The sequence below is a fragment of the Melopsittacus undulatus genome, chromosome 2 (assembly GCF_012275295.1).
Source record: "Melopsittacus undulatus isolate bMelUnd1 chromosome 2, bMelUnd1.mat.Z, whole genome shotgun sequence".
NCBI lineage: Eukaryota > Metazoa > Chordata > Aves > Psittaciformes > Psittaculidae > Melopsittacus > Melopsittacus undulatus.
This window is the reverse complement of record NC_047528.1, coordinates 201,277-218,603: the sequence shown is the minus strand read 5'-3', so window position 1 is coordinate 218,603 and position 17,327 is coordinate 201,277. Positions and strand designations below refer to the sequence as shown.

Sequence of the window (17,327 nt, the reverse complement as noted above, 5' to 3'; positions counted from 1 at the left end):
TTCACTGTTCAATGGAGGCATGTGGCTAAACGCATTAGCACGCCATGAAGAATGGAATCAGGCTATTTCCAGCTGCCCCACTTCCCACACAAAGCTCCAGACATCTGTGCCTCTGCTCTCCCTTTGCCAGCTGAATCATGAGCTGGGTGAGTTAAATCAGCAGCTTTCTAGGGTGCTGCAATCATCTTCAACATGCAAATAGGTTCAAGCATTTGAGCCTGGGTGTACAGATGTGAATGTGCTCCTCATCCTCATCATTTGTAAATGTGCTCTGGATGTCCCACGGACATCTCTTATTCACTCTGTGCATCATTGGCCTGGGTGAGTAGCCATTAAACTGAGAAACTCAAGCCACAGGACTGCCCCAAGGATGGGCATCCTGCCCATCAGACCTCCTCTGTGAAGCACTTTGATTGCTCCACAGTGGGCACAAGGAAGGAATATTCCTCTTCTGCTTCTCCCTCCCTGTTGAGGCACACAGGCAACGTGTCTGCACACAGGGGGAGGATGGGTTTGCACAGCCAGGCTGGGTCTGTGCCATGGGGGAGGCTCCAGCCCTGATGGATGCTTAGCTTCTACCCAGAAGGATGAACACAGAGCCTGTAGACAGAGCATCATCCTTGCTCAGTCATGCTTTACAGAACCATCTGTCAGGCTCTCTGTGAGTAAGGACCAGAGGAGTCAGTTTCCCATCTCTGAGTGTGCTCAGCACCAGCCACTTCAGAGGCAGGAGCAAAACATCCCATTGGCACATCTGTGTTTAGTGAATGATCCTGGGAAAACACAGTTCTTAAAGCTTCACTTTGAGGCTTTAGATCTTGCCTGAAACAGGATCTGAAGAGCACCCACTGCTGTTTGGGTGTTGGTCCCCACACAAATGTCCATTCCCTCCTCCAGACACCAGCAGCTGCATCCCTGCAGTGTCCCTGTGTTCCAGCAGGAGACACCCGGGCTGTGGACAACACTGAGAGGAGATGGGTTGGGGGGGAAGAAACAGCGATGGGTGATGAAGATGTATGTGGGTAGATGGAGCAACAGGCAGCAAGGGCCGTGCTGGCCACAGCTGCCTGGGTGCTGAGGTGATGGGCTGGAGTGAATAGGGCCTGGGGCTCTTTTTCCTCACAGTAGCTCCTCTGCTGCTGTTTTGGGTTTGTCTCTGGTCTGAGAGGCACAGACATTGTCTGTCCAAGCACGTCTGTAACAGAACGTGCTGTGTAAAGGCAATGGTTGCTGCAGGGGCATGGAGCCGTTCGGTGCTGCTGCTGCTGCCTGGGGAAACAACATCTTGATTTACTTCTCAAGAGCAGTGCAGTGTGTTCTGCAGACCCCCAACAAGTACATGAGCATCCATCCTCCTTCCCCTTGGGAAAGCACCACAAGCAGATGGCGCGGATGGCTGAGCTGTGTTCTCATCACATCCCAGCCCCGTCTTCTGACACTCCTGACAGAGAATTCCCTCTAGAGGCATCGAATCCTTCCTTACACCATATATAACTCCAGCAGAGGCAGCAGAGTCACTCAAAGAGTATTTTTGTCTAATTCTAAGAAATGAACTGCCTTTTTCCCCTGCTCCTGTTATTTTGGCAAGTGTGGGATGAGGATGGATAAAAATAGTTATTCCCGATAGTCCTTTGGTTATCCTGCTCCTTCCACTGACAGGAAGCATCAAACAAGAATCCCTTTAAAGGCTCTGGGGTTTGGTTCACTCGTTACAGGTTTAAGCAGGAGGTTTGAGGTTTCCATCTCAATGTGCTGCAGCATTTAACAAGAGAAACCCCACAACTGTTTCCTAAGCACAGAAGGCACCACCGCAGCTCTCACTGTCCCAGCACAGCCACTGCCTCATTCTCGCTATTAACACCTATAAAACCTGCAAACAATGATTATTATGAGGGAAATGAGAAGTTTCATTTCCCATCCCACCGTCTGCAGACCTGGGGGCTCCGTTCTCATGATGGGTCTGCAGGAGGAGAGGTGGGGGTTAGGGTTAGGGTTAGGGTTAGGGTTAGGGTTAGGGTGGCATCTGATGGCTGAGGAGAAACACCATTTCCTAATGCTTTTCAGCACCAATATTCACAAGAACAAATCCTCCTCTCAAGGAATCTGCTCAGTAATTAGTCTGTGCTGTTGTTATGGAAATTCCCTTCCTTGCCTCCCAAAGCAACACGATGTGCTCATCCATCAAAGCTCTGCAGCACTGCCTTGGCTCTCAGAAGCTGCTGTGACAGAACAACCCATCAACCTGCTGGCTGAGCTTCCCATCATTCCAGGGCTGACATTCGTGGGCATTCAGGAGGTTTCTGTCACTTCTAAACTAGACCTGGGCTGTGCAGACTGCAATTCCTAAGCAGTGAGAGGCCACCAAAAGCCCTGGACCAGCCTCATGGTCACAGACCTTCGGTAACCACATTGCCTGGGTGTGAAGGACATCATCTTACCCCAGATTTCCACCTCGGTCTGCTCTGTTCATGGATACTGTGCTATCCTGTGGGGCAGCAAAGCAACCAAAGCCTCTGCCAGCCCTGCACAATGTCCTCTCCATGCTGGCCCTCACTGACCCTGACTGTGTCTCCATCACTCCAGGGGTGCTGTGGTCCTTGCCCATGGTGATGAGCCCCTACCCCCATGTGTTCCTGCTCTTCCTCACCTCCTTTCTCACCTCCCTGCACTCAGCAGTGCTTTTTGCCATGCCCCTTGTCCAGCTGATGGCCTCCTGCCCCCCTGGGGCTCTGACCATGTCAATGGGCACGAGGGCAGCCAACACAGGGCTGAGGCACCCACAGAGGAGCACAGTCCTGACCATACCCGGGTTCTCCATGTCCTCTGGCTGCCTGGTGACCAGGGAACACCTTTGCCTCCATCCCATGGTGACCTGCCTGCCCTCCAGAGATGGTGAACAACAGCATCTGTGTCCTGGACCTTGTTTCCCTCACTATGGGTTCAGATCTCCTCTCCATTTCGTTGTCCTCTGTTGTGGTCTGTGTGACACCTTCCAGCATTGCCTCCAGGGACAAGGGCCTGCAGGTTGCACAGTCTGAGCCTTCTTCATCCCAGAACTTGGAACCCTGCACAGATGTGGGGAACCACAACCTTCCACACTGATGGGAAAATCCGCATCCTCCCCCCCACACTCCAACCCTTTTACAGCATCCAAATGAAGCAGTCACAGAGGCACCTTCAGATGGTGCCTTTCCCTTCACAAACAAGCCATAGGTGAGAAAAGCCAGCAAACCTCTGCAGGCTCCGAGGGCAGAACCATGGGATAACGTGGTGGGAAGGGCACTGCAGGAGCCCGGCTCTGATTCCCTGCCCAAGGCAGGGTCAGCACACGCTGCCTGCGCTGCACTGACAGGAGCTGCTTGTTCTCCATGGGTCTGGCTCATGGGATGGGTTTGCTGAGCACAGGTGAGGTGAGGGCACGTTTTGAAGGATTCTAACCCAAAATAGCCATGTTCTCTGTGAGAACTCCAGAAGCTTCTATCAGGACTCTGCTGTCCCAGATGCTGTGAACAGCTCTGGTTGTCGGCCCCTTGTGCAGAGTCTCCATTCTTGGTTTACAACAGGATTTAAGATAAACACAGTCCTGACCATCTTCATGGCAGTTTTATTAATGTGCTGCATAATAAAATACCTAAAAAAGAGGAATTTGTCACCATTGTCCCAGTGAATGAACAGCAAAGCCTGACCCACAGCCGTGCTCTGTGCATCATGAAGGCTCCTCAGATGGGAGGAGGAGGGCCAGGCAGGGCAAAACGCAGCTACCAGTTACCATGGTGGGTTTTATTCACTGGCTGACACTGGGAACTGAATGCTCCATCCCTGGCAGTGTTCAAGGACAGGTTGGACAGAGCCTTGGGTACCATGGTTTAGTGTGAGGTGTCCCTGCCCATGGCAGGGGTTGGAACTGGATGATCTTAAGGTCCTTTCCAACCCAAACCATTCTGTGGTTCTGATTCTATTACAGTCTGCCAGGGGGGTCACTGGCACTGTGGGTGCATGGGATCCGGGCCTGATGGGTGCACGATAACCCCCTTGGGAAGCAGTGGATCCTTTGCAATCCCTTATTATTCCCATGCCCCCTCCTGAACCCTCCCTCACACAGACCCCTTTGCATGGGGTTTCCCTTCCCTGTCATGCACTGGCAGGGAGCGCACATGAGGGAGCACTCAGGGCCAAGGAAACTGCACCTGCAGCAGCCTCAGAGTCAATGAGCACTCACAGAGGATGGTGCTGCACTGAGAGCACAACCTCCCCATGCCCCATCCCAGCACAGACACAGGGACACTGCAGGAGTGCTGCTGGAGAAGGACTTTATTTGTGGTCAGCACCCAGGGAGCATCCCCTGCGCTCAGCAGTGCTGGTGGTGGAGCCGGAGCTCCTGCATCCCCGGAGGATGCTCAGTGGTACTTGCGCGCCAGAGCGTGAGCCACGACTCCCACCAGCTTCTGCCAGGCGAACTGGCAGGCAGGGGTGAAGTCCTTGGCGAAGTGGGAGGCCAGGACGATGATGAGGATGTCCCCGAGGAGCTGCAGGAAAGGAGGACACAGAAGGGTTCACACTGCAGGCCACGGCACAGGGACCGCAGCTGGGGGTGCCCTGTTGGACCCACAACCCTTGGAGAAGGCTCCTGCTGCACACAGCTCCACAGCCTCACCCTGTGCTCCTGTGTCCTTAGCTCTAAAGGGCTCCTTCCTGTCTGCAAGCTCTGCCTCCTTGCTCGTCCTGCTGCAGAGGACTCCCCCCCAGTCCTTCTGCTCCCCACACAGCTCCATGCAAACCACAGGCTGAGCTTCCTCCCTCCTGACTTCTCTCCCGAGGCCAAATTCCCCTCTGGAAAGGACCCTCACATGCTGCACATTCCTCTCCTTCCTCCTCAGCATCATCAGAGTGGCCCTGGGGCTGCAGGGATGGATATGGGGGGTGGTTATGGGGCTGCAGGGCTGGTTATGGGGCTGCAGGGCTGGGTATGGGGCTGCAGGGCTGATTGTTAGGTCTGGCTCTGAGGCTGCAGGGCTGGGTATGAGTCACTCCGTGTTCCCTGGGACTGTTACCACAAACACCTCAGCTTTTCCATAGAAAACTCTGGGATTTTGGGAAAGTTTCTTATGATTCCATAATTATAAACTCCTATTTGCTTCATTCTTTCAGAAGGGAAAAGAAAAACAAAAAGGAAACTTTAAAGTTATTCCCCCCATTCTGGGGATTTTAAAGCACTTTGGCCTGGGGACGAACCCTGCAAAATGATGGTTTTTTCTCTTTCTCTTTAGATGTAAATGAACAAAACGATCTGGTTTTACACGGGGGGGGGTCAGTGCACACTGGATGAGGCAGGAACCTGCTCCATGGATCTCAAGCTGCTCCTCTCACTGCAGGACCCACGATCTCTAGTGCTGTGCTGTGCTTCCCTCTGCCCCCTCCAGCCAAGCTGCACCTTCCCCTCTGTGTCTTCATCCCCAACCAGATCTCCTTCAGGTCTCCCAGGACCTCCTCCTCCCCATTGCTGTGCTGGGGCTAAAAATGGGGCTTTGGGGTCTGCAAGTCCCCGGAACTGTTAAAACCAGCCCCAAAGAAGCTGTCACCTCACATGGGAGCTGCCAGCCAAAGAGAGCACCCTCTGACAGTGCTGTGGGGTAACCCCCCTGCCCCATAGCAAAACCTGCCTCTCCCCACACGCCATCAGAAGGGGCTGGGGCTGCAAACGCTGCTCACCCTGAAGTTCTCGGGGTCCACGTGCAGCTTCTCACAGTGCAGCTCCGACAGCTTGGAGTAGGTGGCCTTGATGTTGTCCAGGTTCTTGACGGCCTCCCCGAAGGAGGTGAGAACCTTCTTGCCATGGGCACGGACCTTGGGGTTCCCGATGATGGCTGTGGGGCTGGACAGGTTCCCGAAGGAGGAGAAGAACCTCTGTGTCCAGGGGTAGACGATGAGCAGCCTGCAGGACACAAGGCAGGACACGTTAATGCTCCCGAATGGAAGCATCACAGCTCCTGCGCCCACGGTGCAGACCCAGGGCTGGACCTACCTGGCCAGGGCCTCGGCTCCGCATTCCTCCACGTTGACCTTGCCCCAGAGGCTGGCAATGAGCTGCTTCTCCTCGGCTGTCCAGTGCACCATGGTGGCGGCAGGAGGAGGACACGGACCCGTGGCTGTGCTGCGGACCCCACGCAGGCTTTTATCCCCTGGAGCAGCTCCTCCCCATGGGGCCATTGGCTGGGGGGTGCTGGGGGTCCCTGCAGGGGATGCTCAGGGTGTGGTGTGTGAAGGGGCCTCTGGTTATCCTGATCGCAAGAGCTTTATCCCTGCCCTTCTGTGCAGCATCCCCGACCAGTGTGGGCCCCTCGCAGGGAAAGGGCTGCAGGAGCCACTGCAGGGCAGTTCTAACGTGGGGCTCAGTGCGTGTGAGCCTGGAGCTGTGGCTCTCCCAAAGGCTGGATTTGCCTCAGCCTCTCCCAGCAAAACCATAGGATCAATGAACTGGGTTGGGAAGGAGCTTCAGGAGCATCCAGTCCAACTGGTCCCAGCCCTGCCAAGGCCACCCCTGCCCCATGGCACTGAGGGCTGTGAGCCCTTGCAGGGCCGGTGCCTGCAGCCCTGCCCTGGGCAGCCTGTTCCAATGCCTGAGCACCCTGTGGGGCAGGAATTGTTCCTCAGCTCCATCTAAACCTGCCCTGGTGCAGCTTGAGGCTGGTTCCTCTTGTCCCATCCCTTGTTCCTTGGGAGCAGAGCCCAGCCCCTCCTGGCTCCATCCTCCTGCAGGCACTTGGAGGGAGCCATCAGGTCCCCCCTGAGCCTTCTCTTCTCCATCTGAACCCCCCAGCTCCCTCAGCCCTTCCCCATCACCCTTGGGCTCCAGGCCCTGCTCCAGCTCCATTGCCCTTCTCTGGATGTGATGGATGCTCCTGCCCCTGGCAGAGCAAACCCTGCAGGTCCCAGCACTGCAGCAGAGCTCCAGTCTCCTTCATTCACTGGGACCTGGGGGCACTGCTGGTGTTGTTCAGAGGATGCTCAGGCTTCACCGCTGAAATCTGCCCTAACTCTGCAATAATGTGTGTGTCCCCCATAACTGGACCTGCTTTGGTTTACTGTCCCTTCCGGAGCTGGCAGAAGCTCACCCAAATGTTCTCCCTTCAGATGTGATAGGACCATCCAGGTGCTGTGCTGCTGGGCATGGAGCAACTATCAACCAGGATCAGCCTTTCCAGCCTGCTCCAGTGGAAGGGGTCCCTGCCCATGGCAAGAGGCTGGAACTGGAGGAGCTTTAACATCGGATTTTCTTCATAAGAAACCCCAAGAAACACACTCCTTGCTGGAAGCAGAGGGGTTGGATCCTGATCCCAAAGCACCTGGGGCAATCCACTGTATTCCTGTTGTTCTCCATGGGATTTGGGTTGGGCTAAGTAAGAGGTGCTGGATCTTGGCTTGGATGGGGTGTTCGGGTGGCCACAGCAGAGCTGAAGGGCTGACCAAGCTCCTCTCCAGACACCAGGGTTGCTTTCCTCCATGGGCCACCTCCTGCTAAGTGTCTTCTTGGCCTCCTACTGAAAACACAGGAACAAGAAGGAATATCAGTCAAAAGAAGAACTGAAAGAGACAATATCTCCTTTGCCCTGGAGCTGGGGACCTTTTCCCATGGAATAGGGATGAATGGTCTCTATCAGAGCTGCCTTTCCTGCAGGAAATGCAGTGCCTGCGGGCTGCTGAGCTGGAGCACGATGACAAATCACATCGAGCACCTTGCTGGGGAGAGAGCATGAAGGGAAGATGTCTCAGAGACCAAATGGGTGCAGGAAAAGCAGCACAGGGAGAGCACATCTCACAGGACCCGTTTGCTGGGCACAGGGACTGGGGTGTCAGCCCCTCACTGGGGATGGGGACAGGAATGATGCCATGGGCAGCACCAGTGGCACTCTGTCCATCCTGCCATGCTGGTGCTGGGGATGGAACCCCTCATCCCTGCTCCAATGGGTATCCTGGTGGGAATATGGACAGCGGGGAGAGCACAGCCCTCCTGCACTGACCTGTGGGGTCTCACCTGAGGGGCCTGCTCAGCTCACTTCTAGCCCATACACTTTGCTTGCAGGAGGAGAGCTGCTTGTTCAGGTAATTCAGTCTGAGGTCTGTCAACAGTCATTTCCTATGAAATCTGCAAAAACCTACCAGAAAACCCAAGAAAATTCACTAGGAACCTGCATTTTCTGAGTCTGGACACCTGCCCCTTGCTCCTGCCCAGACCCCTGCAGGGAGGAAACACTCTGGGATCAACTACAAACATCTTCTCCCCTTCCCGGTGTCTGCCTTGACACCAGGAGCTAAATCACAGAATCAGCTCATTTTATTAGACCGGATGACCTCCGCAGGTCCCTTCCAATCCCAACTGTTCTATGATCCTGTTCCTTTGAGCAAGAGAAGGGGCATTTATGGTCACCTTTAATGCCCTGCAGTGGGTCAGAGGCAGCGGGTGGGATGCCCATGGGTGTGGATGAAGCAGCAGTGGGACACGGTGCAGAGGGTGTTGGAGACACCGGCACATGGAGCTGTGCCACCTTTGTTCCCTTTAGGAATCCAGCACATCCTTTGAGCAGCACACTTGGTTCAGACAGTGCTGCCCATGCCAAGAACAAGCTCTGCCCTGGAGAAACCTGCTCTGCAGGCACTGGGCACCCACAGCACAGTGCACAGAGCATCGGCTGGTACCCACCTCCAGGGGCAATGGCAGGGCTGGACCCACAGCTGCAGCAGGGGCCATGGGGAGAAGGTGAATAAACAAAGTCTGGCCCTGTCTTGATAGCAAAATGCTTATCTCCAGCCGGTCCCACCCAGCGGCTGCTTGGCCACCATGAGTCAGCTCCTTGGCCACCATGAGTCAGCTCCTTTGGTGCAGGCTTTGGGCCAGGAGCAGGTTAAAGCACTTCATTAAAGTCTTTATTTACTCCCTAAAAACCAGGAATCCTCCAATTTGCCTACAATAAACACGCAGGTTTCACACCAGAACAGGGCTTCAAGGCAACCTGCCCAGTGCCTGACCGCAGGGACAGCAAGGCTGCACCTCCCCAATGCTCTCTAAGTGTCATTTCCAAAGGCAGATGCCACACAGCCCCAAACCCCCCCACAGAGCAAAGGGAGGGAGCCAAACACCCTCCCTGCTCAAGTAGCACCCAGACCCCCATGTCCCCCCCAGCCCTCGAGGCTCCCAAGGACACTGGGACTCAGCGGAGGCTTCACAGATGAGCTTTATTTGGCTGTTAGAAGCTGTTGGCTCCGCAGCATGGAGTCAGCAGTGCTGAGGCTGCTGCCAGGGCTCCGGTGCTGCTCTTCAGTGGTACTTGCGGGCCAGAGCGTGGGCCACGGCGCGGACCAGCTTCTGCCAGGCAGCCTGGCAGTCGGGGCTGAAGTCCTTCCCAAAGTGGGCGGCCAGGACGATGATGAGGATGTCACCCAGGAGCTGGGGGAACAAGAGCACCCTGGGTTAGCAGCACCCCACACATCCCCATGGCAAACACATCAGAGCCAGGGAAGCCTCTGGGCATCTCATAGGGTTGAAAGTGCCCCTGAGGTCCTCAAGATGGACATTAGGTTTGTTCCCTGCTCTCACTCTGAAGATCTGGGTCCTGCTGCTGCTGTGGGGAGGGTGAGCAAAACTGCTCCAGGACTTTAGTGGATTAAACCATCATCCCTCCCCTCTGGCTCTGTTGGGAGTTTTCCAGAGCAGAACTCACAGCTCCCGTTCCCCTTTTGCTTTCGGTATCTAACCCCCACCTCTCGCTCCTCACTCACGTCTCCTTCTCCTCCGTGCCAAGCTTCACTCTTGCTCCTTTGCTTTCCCTTGGCCACAACCTCAACAACTGCTTTCACTTTACTCCCCCTCCTTTTCCGCACTGAAACCACGTCCGTGTCCCCTTCCCATCTTCATCCCCCTTGCACCCTCCAACGGCCTCTCCATTACCCAGCACCTCCCAGCCCCGTTGATGCCTTCGCCCCAAGCTGCAGGTTGGTCCCTCCCCTGCAGCTCCCCCTTCCCCAGCCACCAGCCCCTGTTCCTGCACTGGCACACGCTGGGTCCATCCCTGCCATGGTGGTGGGACAGGAGCCATGGAGGGAGCCAGGCTCACCCTGAAGTTCTCGGGGTCCACGTGCAGCTTGTCGCAGTGCAGCTCGGACAGCTGGGCAAAGGTGGCCTTGATGTTGTCCAGGTTCTTGACGGCCTCCCCGAAGGAGGTCAGCACCTTCTGGCCGTGGGCACGGACCTTGGGGTTGCCGAGGACAGCGGCGGCGTTGGACAGGTTCCCGAAGGAGGAGAAGAACCTCTGTGTCCAGGGGTAGACGATCAGCAGCCTGCAGGACACAAGGCAGGACACGTTAATGCTCCCGAATGGAAGCTCCGCAGCTCCAGCGCCCACGGTGCAGACCCAGGGCTGGACCTACCTGGCCAGGGCCTCGGCTCCGCATTCGGCCACATTGACCTTGCCCCAGAGGCCGGTGATGAGCTGCTTCTCTTCGCCTGTCCAGTGCACCATGGTGCTGGGCTGAGGGTAGCGTGTGGCTGCCGCGGGATGGACGAGGTCTGGGCTCTTGCTCCCGAGGGGTCGCACGCTGGGACCGGCGCTGCCCGGCCTGGCTTTTATAGTGTGTGCCAGGCTCCTCCTCCTGCCCCACACCCCCAGTGCTGCGCCCGGGGGGGCCCCACAGCCCTGGCACCCGAGGGAGGGGACGTGGTGTCAGGGTGGGGCCCCAGGGCACGGTGCCCAGACCCACACGGGCCTGCCCTGCCCGGCCTCTGATTCCCAGCTCCCAGTGAAGGGACAGGAGAGGGTGCTCAGGCATCGGGACATGGAGCTGACGACCATTCCTGCCCCATAGGGTGCTCAGGCATTGGAACAGGCTGCCCAGGGCAGGGCTGCAGGCACCGGCCCTGCAAGGGTTCACACCATGGAGACCAGGCCTCAGTGCCATGGGTTAGTGGTGACCATGGGGCAGTGCTTGCACTGGGTGATCCTGAAGGGCTTTTCCACCCTGGCTCATTCTGGGAGTCTTCTCCACCCAAAGCCCCATCATGGTGAAGCTGGTGCCTCCTGATGGTGCAGACCACAATGGCTCCATGGGCGAAGCCAAGGACTGGGGCTTGGGGCTGTTGGGTTCTCCCTCTGAACACACCAGTGTGTGAGGGGCTGCTCCATGTCCTCCTTCAGGACGTGTCAGGCTCTGGGTTCTCCTTGTTCTTTCCTATCAGCTATTGAACACTTTGATAACTTGATTCTTCCCTGTGAGGGTGCTGAGGCGCTGGCACAGGGTGCCCAGAGCAGCTGTGGCTGCCCCATCCCTGGCAGTGCTCAAGGCCAGGTTGGACACAGGGGCTTGGAGCAGCTGCTCCAGTGGAAGGGGTCCCTGCCCGTGACACAGGTTGGAGCTGGATGGGATTTAAGGTCCCTTCATCCCAACCCATCCATGTTCCCATGATTCATGACCCCGGTTCAAGCCGGGGGTGCCCCAGTTCCCAGCCCTCACACCCAACAGTGCTGTGTTTACCATAGAGCCGCTCTGGAGCCTCTGCCTCCTCCCTGATAAGGCTGAGAGGGATTCACCGCCCAGAAACCTCAAACACTTCCTGAGCTGCTCTCGGTGCCTTGGGGATGCTGCAGCCCCAGAGGGGCAGAGCCTGGGGAGGGCTGTGGGGCTCTGCATGGCACAGAGGCTGCTCAGGGACACCCCTTTGCTCAGAGCTCTCTGTGGGCACTGAGCTGATGCTCTGTCCCTCCTGGACATGAAATTAATGTTCTTGGTGTGTTTTTTACCATAACACATAGTGGTGACTCTTACATTTAATAGTCATAGAATCACAGAATCCCAGACTGGTTTGGGTTGGAAGGGAGCTTAAATCTCCTCCATTCCCAACCCCTGCCCCGGGCAGGGACCCCTTCCACTGGAGCAGCTGCTCCAAGCCCCTGTGTCCAACCTGGCCTTGAGCACTGCCAGGGATGGTTCTCCAACCCATTCCATGACTCCACAATCAGTGTCCCTGCTGTTCTGAGCCTGAGCTCTCCTGTTTCCCAGGAGTTCATTGTATTTTGGAGCTTGGCTGCCCCGTTACTGTGTTGAGCTGATTGACTGTCCCCCAGTCTAATAACTGGGTGACACAACTGGGCATAGTTGTGAGCCTGACTCAGTCACACATGGGCTCTGCACCAAATGAATGTCCCAGCCAAGTAGGAACCATGGTTGTACTCTTAGGCTCCTGGCAGGAACACGCAGTAACCCTTGTCTGCATGGCACAGGGTGAGTGGTTCTGCTCTATCAGCCTCCAGCACTGACACGCTCCTGAGAGCGGATGCTGCTTGTGCTGCAAGAGTTCTCCTACCCCAAGAGAAACAAGCTTCATCCTGGTTGAGCTGCCGTGACCACAGTGCTTGTTCACATTGAAGGACTCAGCCTTGCAGGGCTGATCTCTCCCCTCATGCAGGATGGAGCCTGCTCCCTTGCCTCCTTGGCAGCTGTCATTACAAATCTGAGGAGCACAATGCTGTCTCTTATCTGCCTGCTCCAGATAACACTGAGTTCTTCCAGCAGATCAATACCATCCCTGCAGTTACTATAGCTTCAAATTGTGCCTTTTTTCCACCTCCTGTCTGACAGGGCAGCTCAGTCCAAGGTGTTTCTCACTAACAGGAGAGGCTGTCAAAGAATCAAAGCATTCTTACCAGTGTAATTGTGCACTGAAGGCACTAACAGATGCGCTTTAAGTCATGCAAGGAGGCTGTGGCAAAGCCTCGGGTGAGCTCTGCCTCCCTCTGTAAGGGGGACCTGGCCTGAAGCTGATTCTGTCACTGCAGCTCCAGTCCTGTCGGTCCATGCTTGTGCTTCCTCAGTTAACACAGACCTGAGAAATGAGGAGGCTGCAGTGCCAGTACCTGCTCTATGGACACAGTTTCCATGCTGTGTTAGCAGAGGAGGTGCCATCCACCCTGCACTGCCCCAGCACCATCCCATGAGTGCAGTTTCCAATGCTCATCCCATTCGTGAGGTGCTAACCAAGAGAAGCATCCAGAGGTGAGCAGCTCCTGGGGCTTGCTGAGCTTCACCTCCTCTCTCCCTCCTCTTCCAGCCCTGTCCCCACCAGCCTATGGGGCTCCTCACTCACTGCTGTGGCAGCAGCATCTCCAGAGCTCCCCATGCCACAGACAGAACATCCTCCCATCCAGGCAAGTGATTCCTCCGAAGTGCTTTTCACATCATCTCCAGCAATTACCTTAGTGCCAGAGGGCAGCCATCAGCTGGGAGAAAAGGGAGAATGGGATTAAATTCCCTATGAAAGACTTCCCGGGGCTCTTCACTTGTCACATCAGTCACCACACAGACACTGAGGCTGTTCAGCACACAGGCAATGGTCCCTAGGCTGTCAGAGGCACCAGCTCACAGCCGGATGAGGCCCCAGAGGTGCCTCAGGGATGTCAGTGTGTTCCCAGCCAGGACACCAGGAGGATGCACAGCCCCGTGTGCTGGGCACAGCAGAGGCACTTGCCAAAAGCAAAGGTCTGCGAGCCCCAATAGCCCAGACAGCCCCTATAGCCCATAGGGTGCAGACATCCCAGACATCCCTGTGCTCCAGCTGCAGCTTCTCCAGGATCCATCTCACCCGTTTTAGAGGAGGAAAGTTCATTTTAGCACATTCTAAGCAGTGCTCGATGTGCTGGGAGCAGGGACCAGGCCACCAGTGTAAGGATGCTGTGAGCTGCCAGCACAGCCCTGTCTGCTGAGGGGGCTGTTTGGTGGCACAGGGAGGGAGGGGAAATGTTCATCCCAACGGGACAGCTGGCGGCAGTGTCTGTTGCTGTCTCCATTCACAGGCAAAGGCAGATCCTTCCCCTGGTGCACCCACAGCAACACTTGGCAGCATCCTTACCCCAGAAGGAAAGCTGTCTGCCTGGATGGGTGTCACTGTCCTCCCTGGAGCATCCTGCCAGCAGGCTGAGCCCATTGGTGTGAGTGGAAGATGCCCATGGTCACTCTTCAGCTCATGGCCCCACACTGATCCATGTCCACTTCCATGGATGGGGACATTCCTTCCCACAGGAATCCCATCGATGGTAAAAGGCAAGAGACAAGCAGAGTTTATTGGTCACTGATTGCAGCAGTCCCTCACCAGAGCCCTTATCAGCAGGAGCAGTGGCAGCTCTGCCCAGCCCCCACTGCCTGGAGCCAGGCCAGACCCCACTCTCCTCCAGAACATGCAATCTCCTGTGTCTGGAGCAGCAGGGCTCGAGCTGCCTGGGTACCACTTCATGGCATAGAGTGAGTCATGGAACCACAGCCTGGTTTGGATTGAGGGGACTTAGAGCTCCTCCAGCTCCAACCCCTGCCACGGGCAGGGACCCCTTCCACTGGAGCAGCTGCTCCAAGCCCCTGTGTCCAACCTGGCCTTGAGCACTGCCAGGGATGGGGCAGCCACAGCTTCTCTGGGCACCCTGTGCCAGCGCCTCAGCACCCTCCCAGGGAACAGCTTCTGCCTCAGAGCTCAGCTCAGTCTCCCCTCTCTTGGGCAGGTTCAAGCCATTCCCCTTGGCCTGTCCCTCCAGGCCCTTGTCCCAAGCCCCTCTCCAGCTTTCCTGCAGCCCCTTTAGGCACTGGAGCTGCTCTCAGGTCTCCCCTTCAGGAGCCTTCTCTCGTCCAGGCTGCCCCAGCCCAGCTCTCTCAGATCCATTCCTGAATCACACAGAACAAGGTTTCCTCAGCCCGAGCACCATGTGTCTGCCCTTGCTGCTCTTTCAGTTACTCCTGATAAAGCACTGCTGGAAGTGATGTGCAGAATCCTCCCATTGCAGTGCAAAAAATCTCCCATTGAGCCAGTCTGGGTGAAGCAACAACCTCAGCTCAGCCCTGTTTACAGGCTGCCCTCACCCCTCCCTTGGATCATACACACTTCAGATACCTTGTTCTGATCAAGATGCACACAAGTCATGGCAGGAGCATCCTCATTGCTGATGCAGGAAGTGCTTTTGCTCAGCACTCACAGAACACACCAGCACAGGAACAGGAAGGGCTGGATTTGTGCCCCATCTGCTCCAGCTTCAGTGAACCTCCATGGATTTATCCCCTTGCACACAGCACAGGTTGGGAGGCTCAGGGCCAGAGGGGCCCTTGCTTGCCCTGCAGCTGCTCCTCTGCACCTGGGTGAGTTCAGAGGCACTGCATGGGCTGGGATGCACCCATCACTGTTTCAGAGGCCAGTATCCCCCAGGACCCATGGGAGCTCTGTATGTGATGGGCACCCCAGCATCATCCTGTGCATGATGCTCCAGCCGATCTCCCCCTTTCCCTCCCTCCTGCCCCACAGGAAGCCTGAAAGACACTGGAACACAGGAAGGATTGCAGAAAATGTGGGGTTTTATTGACTGTCACAGCCTCATTGCCCTGCAGGGGTTTAATGGTACTTGTAGGCCAGAGCATGGGCAACCACACCGACCAGCTTCTGCCAAGTGGCCTGGCAGGCAGGGGTGAAGTCCTTGGTGAAGTGTGCGGCCAGCACGATGATGAGGATGTCTCCCAGGAGCTGGAGAGGAGGAAGGGAAATGGGTCAGTGTGGTGCTGAGCACCCCTTCCCCTGCCAGGACCCCATCGCTGGGGGGGCCTGGAGGCTGTGACCCATTGTCAGTGTAGGGACAGTCCTATGCTGACAACAGACAGCAGCAGCCGCCTCCTCTGCCTCTTCCCACACCTTTTCTCCAGCTCTAGACGTTATTCCCAGACACTTTCTGTCTCCTTCCTGCTGTGAAGCCCCAGAACTATGTGGGCTTGGGCAGTGTGGGATCTGCTTCCCACATCCTGAAGCCAGGCTCGAGCAGAAACTGACCCAGAAGCTGTCAGCCCCATCCAGCCCTCTCCATCCCACCAGCCTGAACCCCCTTCTCTCCCACAGTAACATCTCCCCCCAGCACCCTCATCTCTTTTGCTTCACTCCCCTCCTGCTCCCTTCCCTCATGGGCTGACCTTGTCCCCACACTGAGACAAGTCACTTCTGTCTCTGACACCAGTCTGCATCTCTTCCCATTGGTTCCAGCCCATCCCACACTTGCTTTTCCCTCTCCTGCCCTGTCTGCCGGCCTTGGAAAAAGGGGGATAAGTGGTTAAAATCCCTGGGCTAGAAGGAGTCAGGGAGAGGATGCTTCAGCACAAGGAGACTTCCCTCTGTGCTCCCCATCCTCATCCCACTCAACCTCATGGCATCCTTCTGCTCTTCTCAAGCAGTGTCTGCAGGAGCCTCCAGGCTTTCAGAGCATCACCCCATGTCTGTCCTGTATCACTTGCCCACCCTGTCCCCCAGATCCCATCCAGGCCAGGCCCTTTGGTAACACACACTACTGATGCCTGCTGGAAACCCTCCAGGCACTGATGCTCTCGGGATGGATGAAGATCAGCCCTGAGCTCGGCTCACCCTGAAGTTCTCGGGGTCCACGTGCAGCTTCTCACAGTGCAGCTCCGACAGCTTGGAGTAGGTGGCCTTCAGGTTCTCCAGGTTCTTGACGGCCTCCCCGAAGGAGGTGAGCACCTTCTTGCCATGGGCACGGACCTTGGGGTTCCCGATGATGGCCGTGGGGCTGGACAGGTTCCCAAAGTTGTCAAAGAACCTCTGTGTCCAGGGGTAGACGATCAGCAGCCTGCAGGACACAAGGCAGGACACGTTAATGCTCCCGAATGGAAGCATCACAGCTCCTGCGCCCACGGTGCAGACCCAGGGCTGGACCTACCTGGCCAGGGCCTCGGCTCCGCATTCCTCCACGTTGACCTTGCCCCAGAGGCTGGCAATGAGCTGCTTCTCCTCGGCTGTCCAGTGCACCATGGTGGCGGCAGGAGGAGGACACGGACCCGTGGCTGTGCTGCGGACCCCACACAGGCTTTTATCCCCTGGAGCAGCTCCTCCCCATGGGGCCATTGGCTGGGGTGAGCTGGGGGTCCCTGCAGGGGGTCAGTCCCTCCATGGGGTCAGGTCCGTGTGAGGTGTGGTCTGCAGGGACAGCCCTGGCTCTTGATCAGCAGGCTCAGGACACGGCTCCCTCCTATCTCCTGCCCTGCCCTGCTGACCACAGGCAGGACCAGGTCACCCCATGGCCTGCGATAGGCACTGACCCATGGCCAGGAGCTGCTGTGAGGGCTGGAGCAGCTCTGCCATGGAGCCAGGCTGAGAGAGCTGGGCTGGGGCAGCCTGGACAAGAGAAGGGGAGACCTGAGAGCAGCTCCAGTGCCTAAAGGGGCTGCAGGAAAGCTGGAGAGGGGCTTGGGACAAGGGCCTGGAGGGCCAGGCCAAGGGGAATGGCTTGAACCTGCCCAAGAGAAGGGAG

At 56.7% G+C, this 17,327-nt stretch overlaps 3 protein-coding genes across 3 annotated transcripts; all 3 read right to left on the bottom strand.

Moving 5' to 3' along the window:
- Positions 1-4,397: 4,397 nt before the first annotated feature.
- Positions 4,398-6,117, bottom strand: LOC117438970 (hemoglobin subunit epsilon). Its single transcript, XM_034074414.1, has 3 exons — positions 6,023-6,117; positions 5,710-5,932; positions 4,398-4,526 (listed from the first exon to the last, which is right to left on the bottom strand). The coding sequence occupies exons 1-3, from the start codon at positions 6,112-6,114 to the stop codon at positions 4,398-4,400; spliced, it is 444 nt and encodes a 147-aa protein (XP_033930305.1). The 5' UTR covers positions 6,115-6,117.
- A 3,095-nt stretch (positions 6,118-9,212) lies between these two features.
- LOC101868611 (hemoglobin subunit beta) lies at positions 9,213-10,603 on the bottom strand. Its single transcript, XM_034060042.1, has 3 exons — positions 10,423-10,603; positions 10,110-10,332; positions 9,213-9,442 (listed from the first exon to the last, which is right to left on the bottom strand). Exons 1-3 carry the CDS (start codon positions 10,512-10,514, stop codon positions 9,314-9,316), a joined length of 444 nt encoding a protein of 147 aa, XP_033915933.1. The 5' UTR covers positions 10,515-10,603; the 3' UTR covers positions 9,213-9,313.
- Positions 10,604-15,412: 4,809 nt separating this feature from the next.
- Positions 15,413-17,002, bottom strand: LOC101874896 (hemoglobin subunit rho). The gene is made up of 3 exons (XM_034060041.1): positions 16,737-17,002; positions 16,424-16,646; positions 15,413-15,541 (listed from the first exon to the last, which is right to left on the bottom strand). The coding sequence occupies exons 1-3, from the start codon at positions 16,919-16,921 to the stop codon at positions 15,413-15,415; spliced, it is 537 nt and encodes a 178-aa protein (XP_033915932.1). The 5' UTR covers positions 16,922-17,002.
- Positions 17,003-17,327: the final 325 nt, after the last annotated feature.

Coding starts and splice junctions, on each gene's coding strand:
- LOC117438970 (XM_034074414.1), bottom strand. CDS start 6,114: ATGGTGCACTGGACAGCCGAGGAGAAGCAGCTCATTGCCAGCCTCTGG. Junction 5,933..6,022: donor GGAGCCGAGGCCCTGGCCAG/GTAGGTCCAGCC, acceptor TGTGTCCTGCAG/GCTGCTCATCGTCTACCCCT. Junction 4,527..5,709: donor TGGACCCCGAGAACTTCAGG/GTGAGCAGCGTT, acceptor CCTTTCCTGCAG/CTCCTCGGGGACATCCTCAT.
- LOC101868611 (XM_034060042.1), bottom strand. CDS start 10,514: ATGGTGCACTGGACAGGCGAAGAGAAGCAGCTCATCACCGGCCTCTGG. Junction 10,333..10,422: donor GGAGCCGAGGCCCTGGCCAG/GTAGGTCCAGCC, acceptor TGTGTCCTGCAG/GCTGCTGATCGTCTACCCCT. Junction 9,443..10,109: donor TGGACCCCGAGAACTTCAGG/GTGAGCCTGGCT, acceptor TTGTTCCCCCAG/CTCCTGGGTGACATCCTCAT.
- LOC101874896 (XM_034060041.1), bottom strand. CDS start 16,921: ATGGCCCCATGGGGAGGAGCTGCTCCAGGGGATAAAAGCCTGTGTGGG. Junction 16,647..16,736: donor GGAGCCGAGGCCCTGGCCAG/GTAGGTCCAGCC, acceptor TGTGTCCTGCAG/GCTGCTGATCGTCTACCCCT. Junction 15,542..16,423: donor TGGACCCCGAGAACTTCAGG/GTGAGCCGAGCT, acceptor CCTCCTCTCCAG/CTCCTGGGAGACATCCTCAT.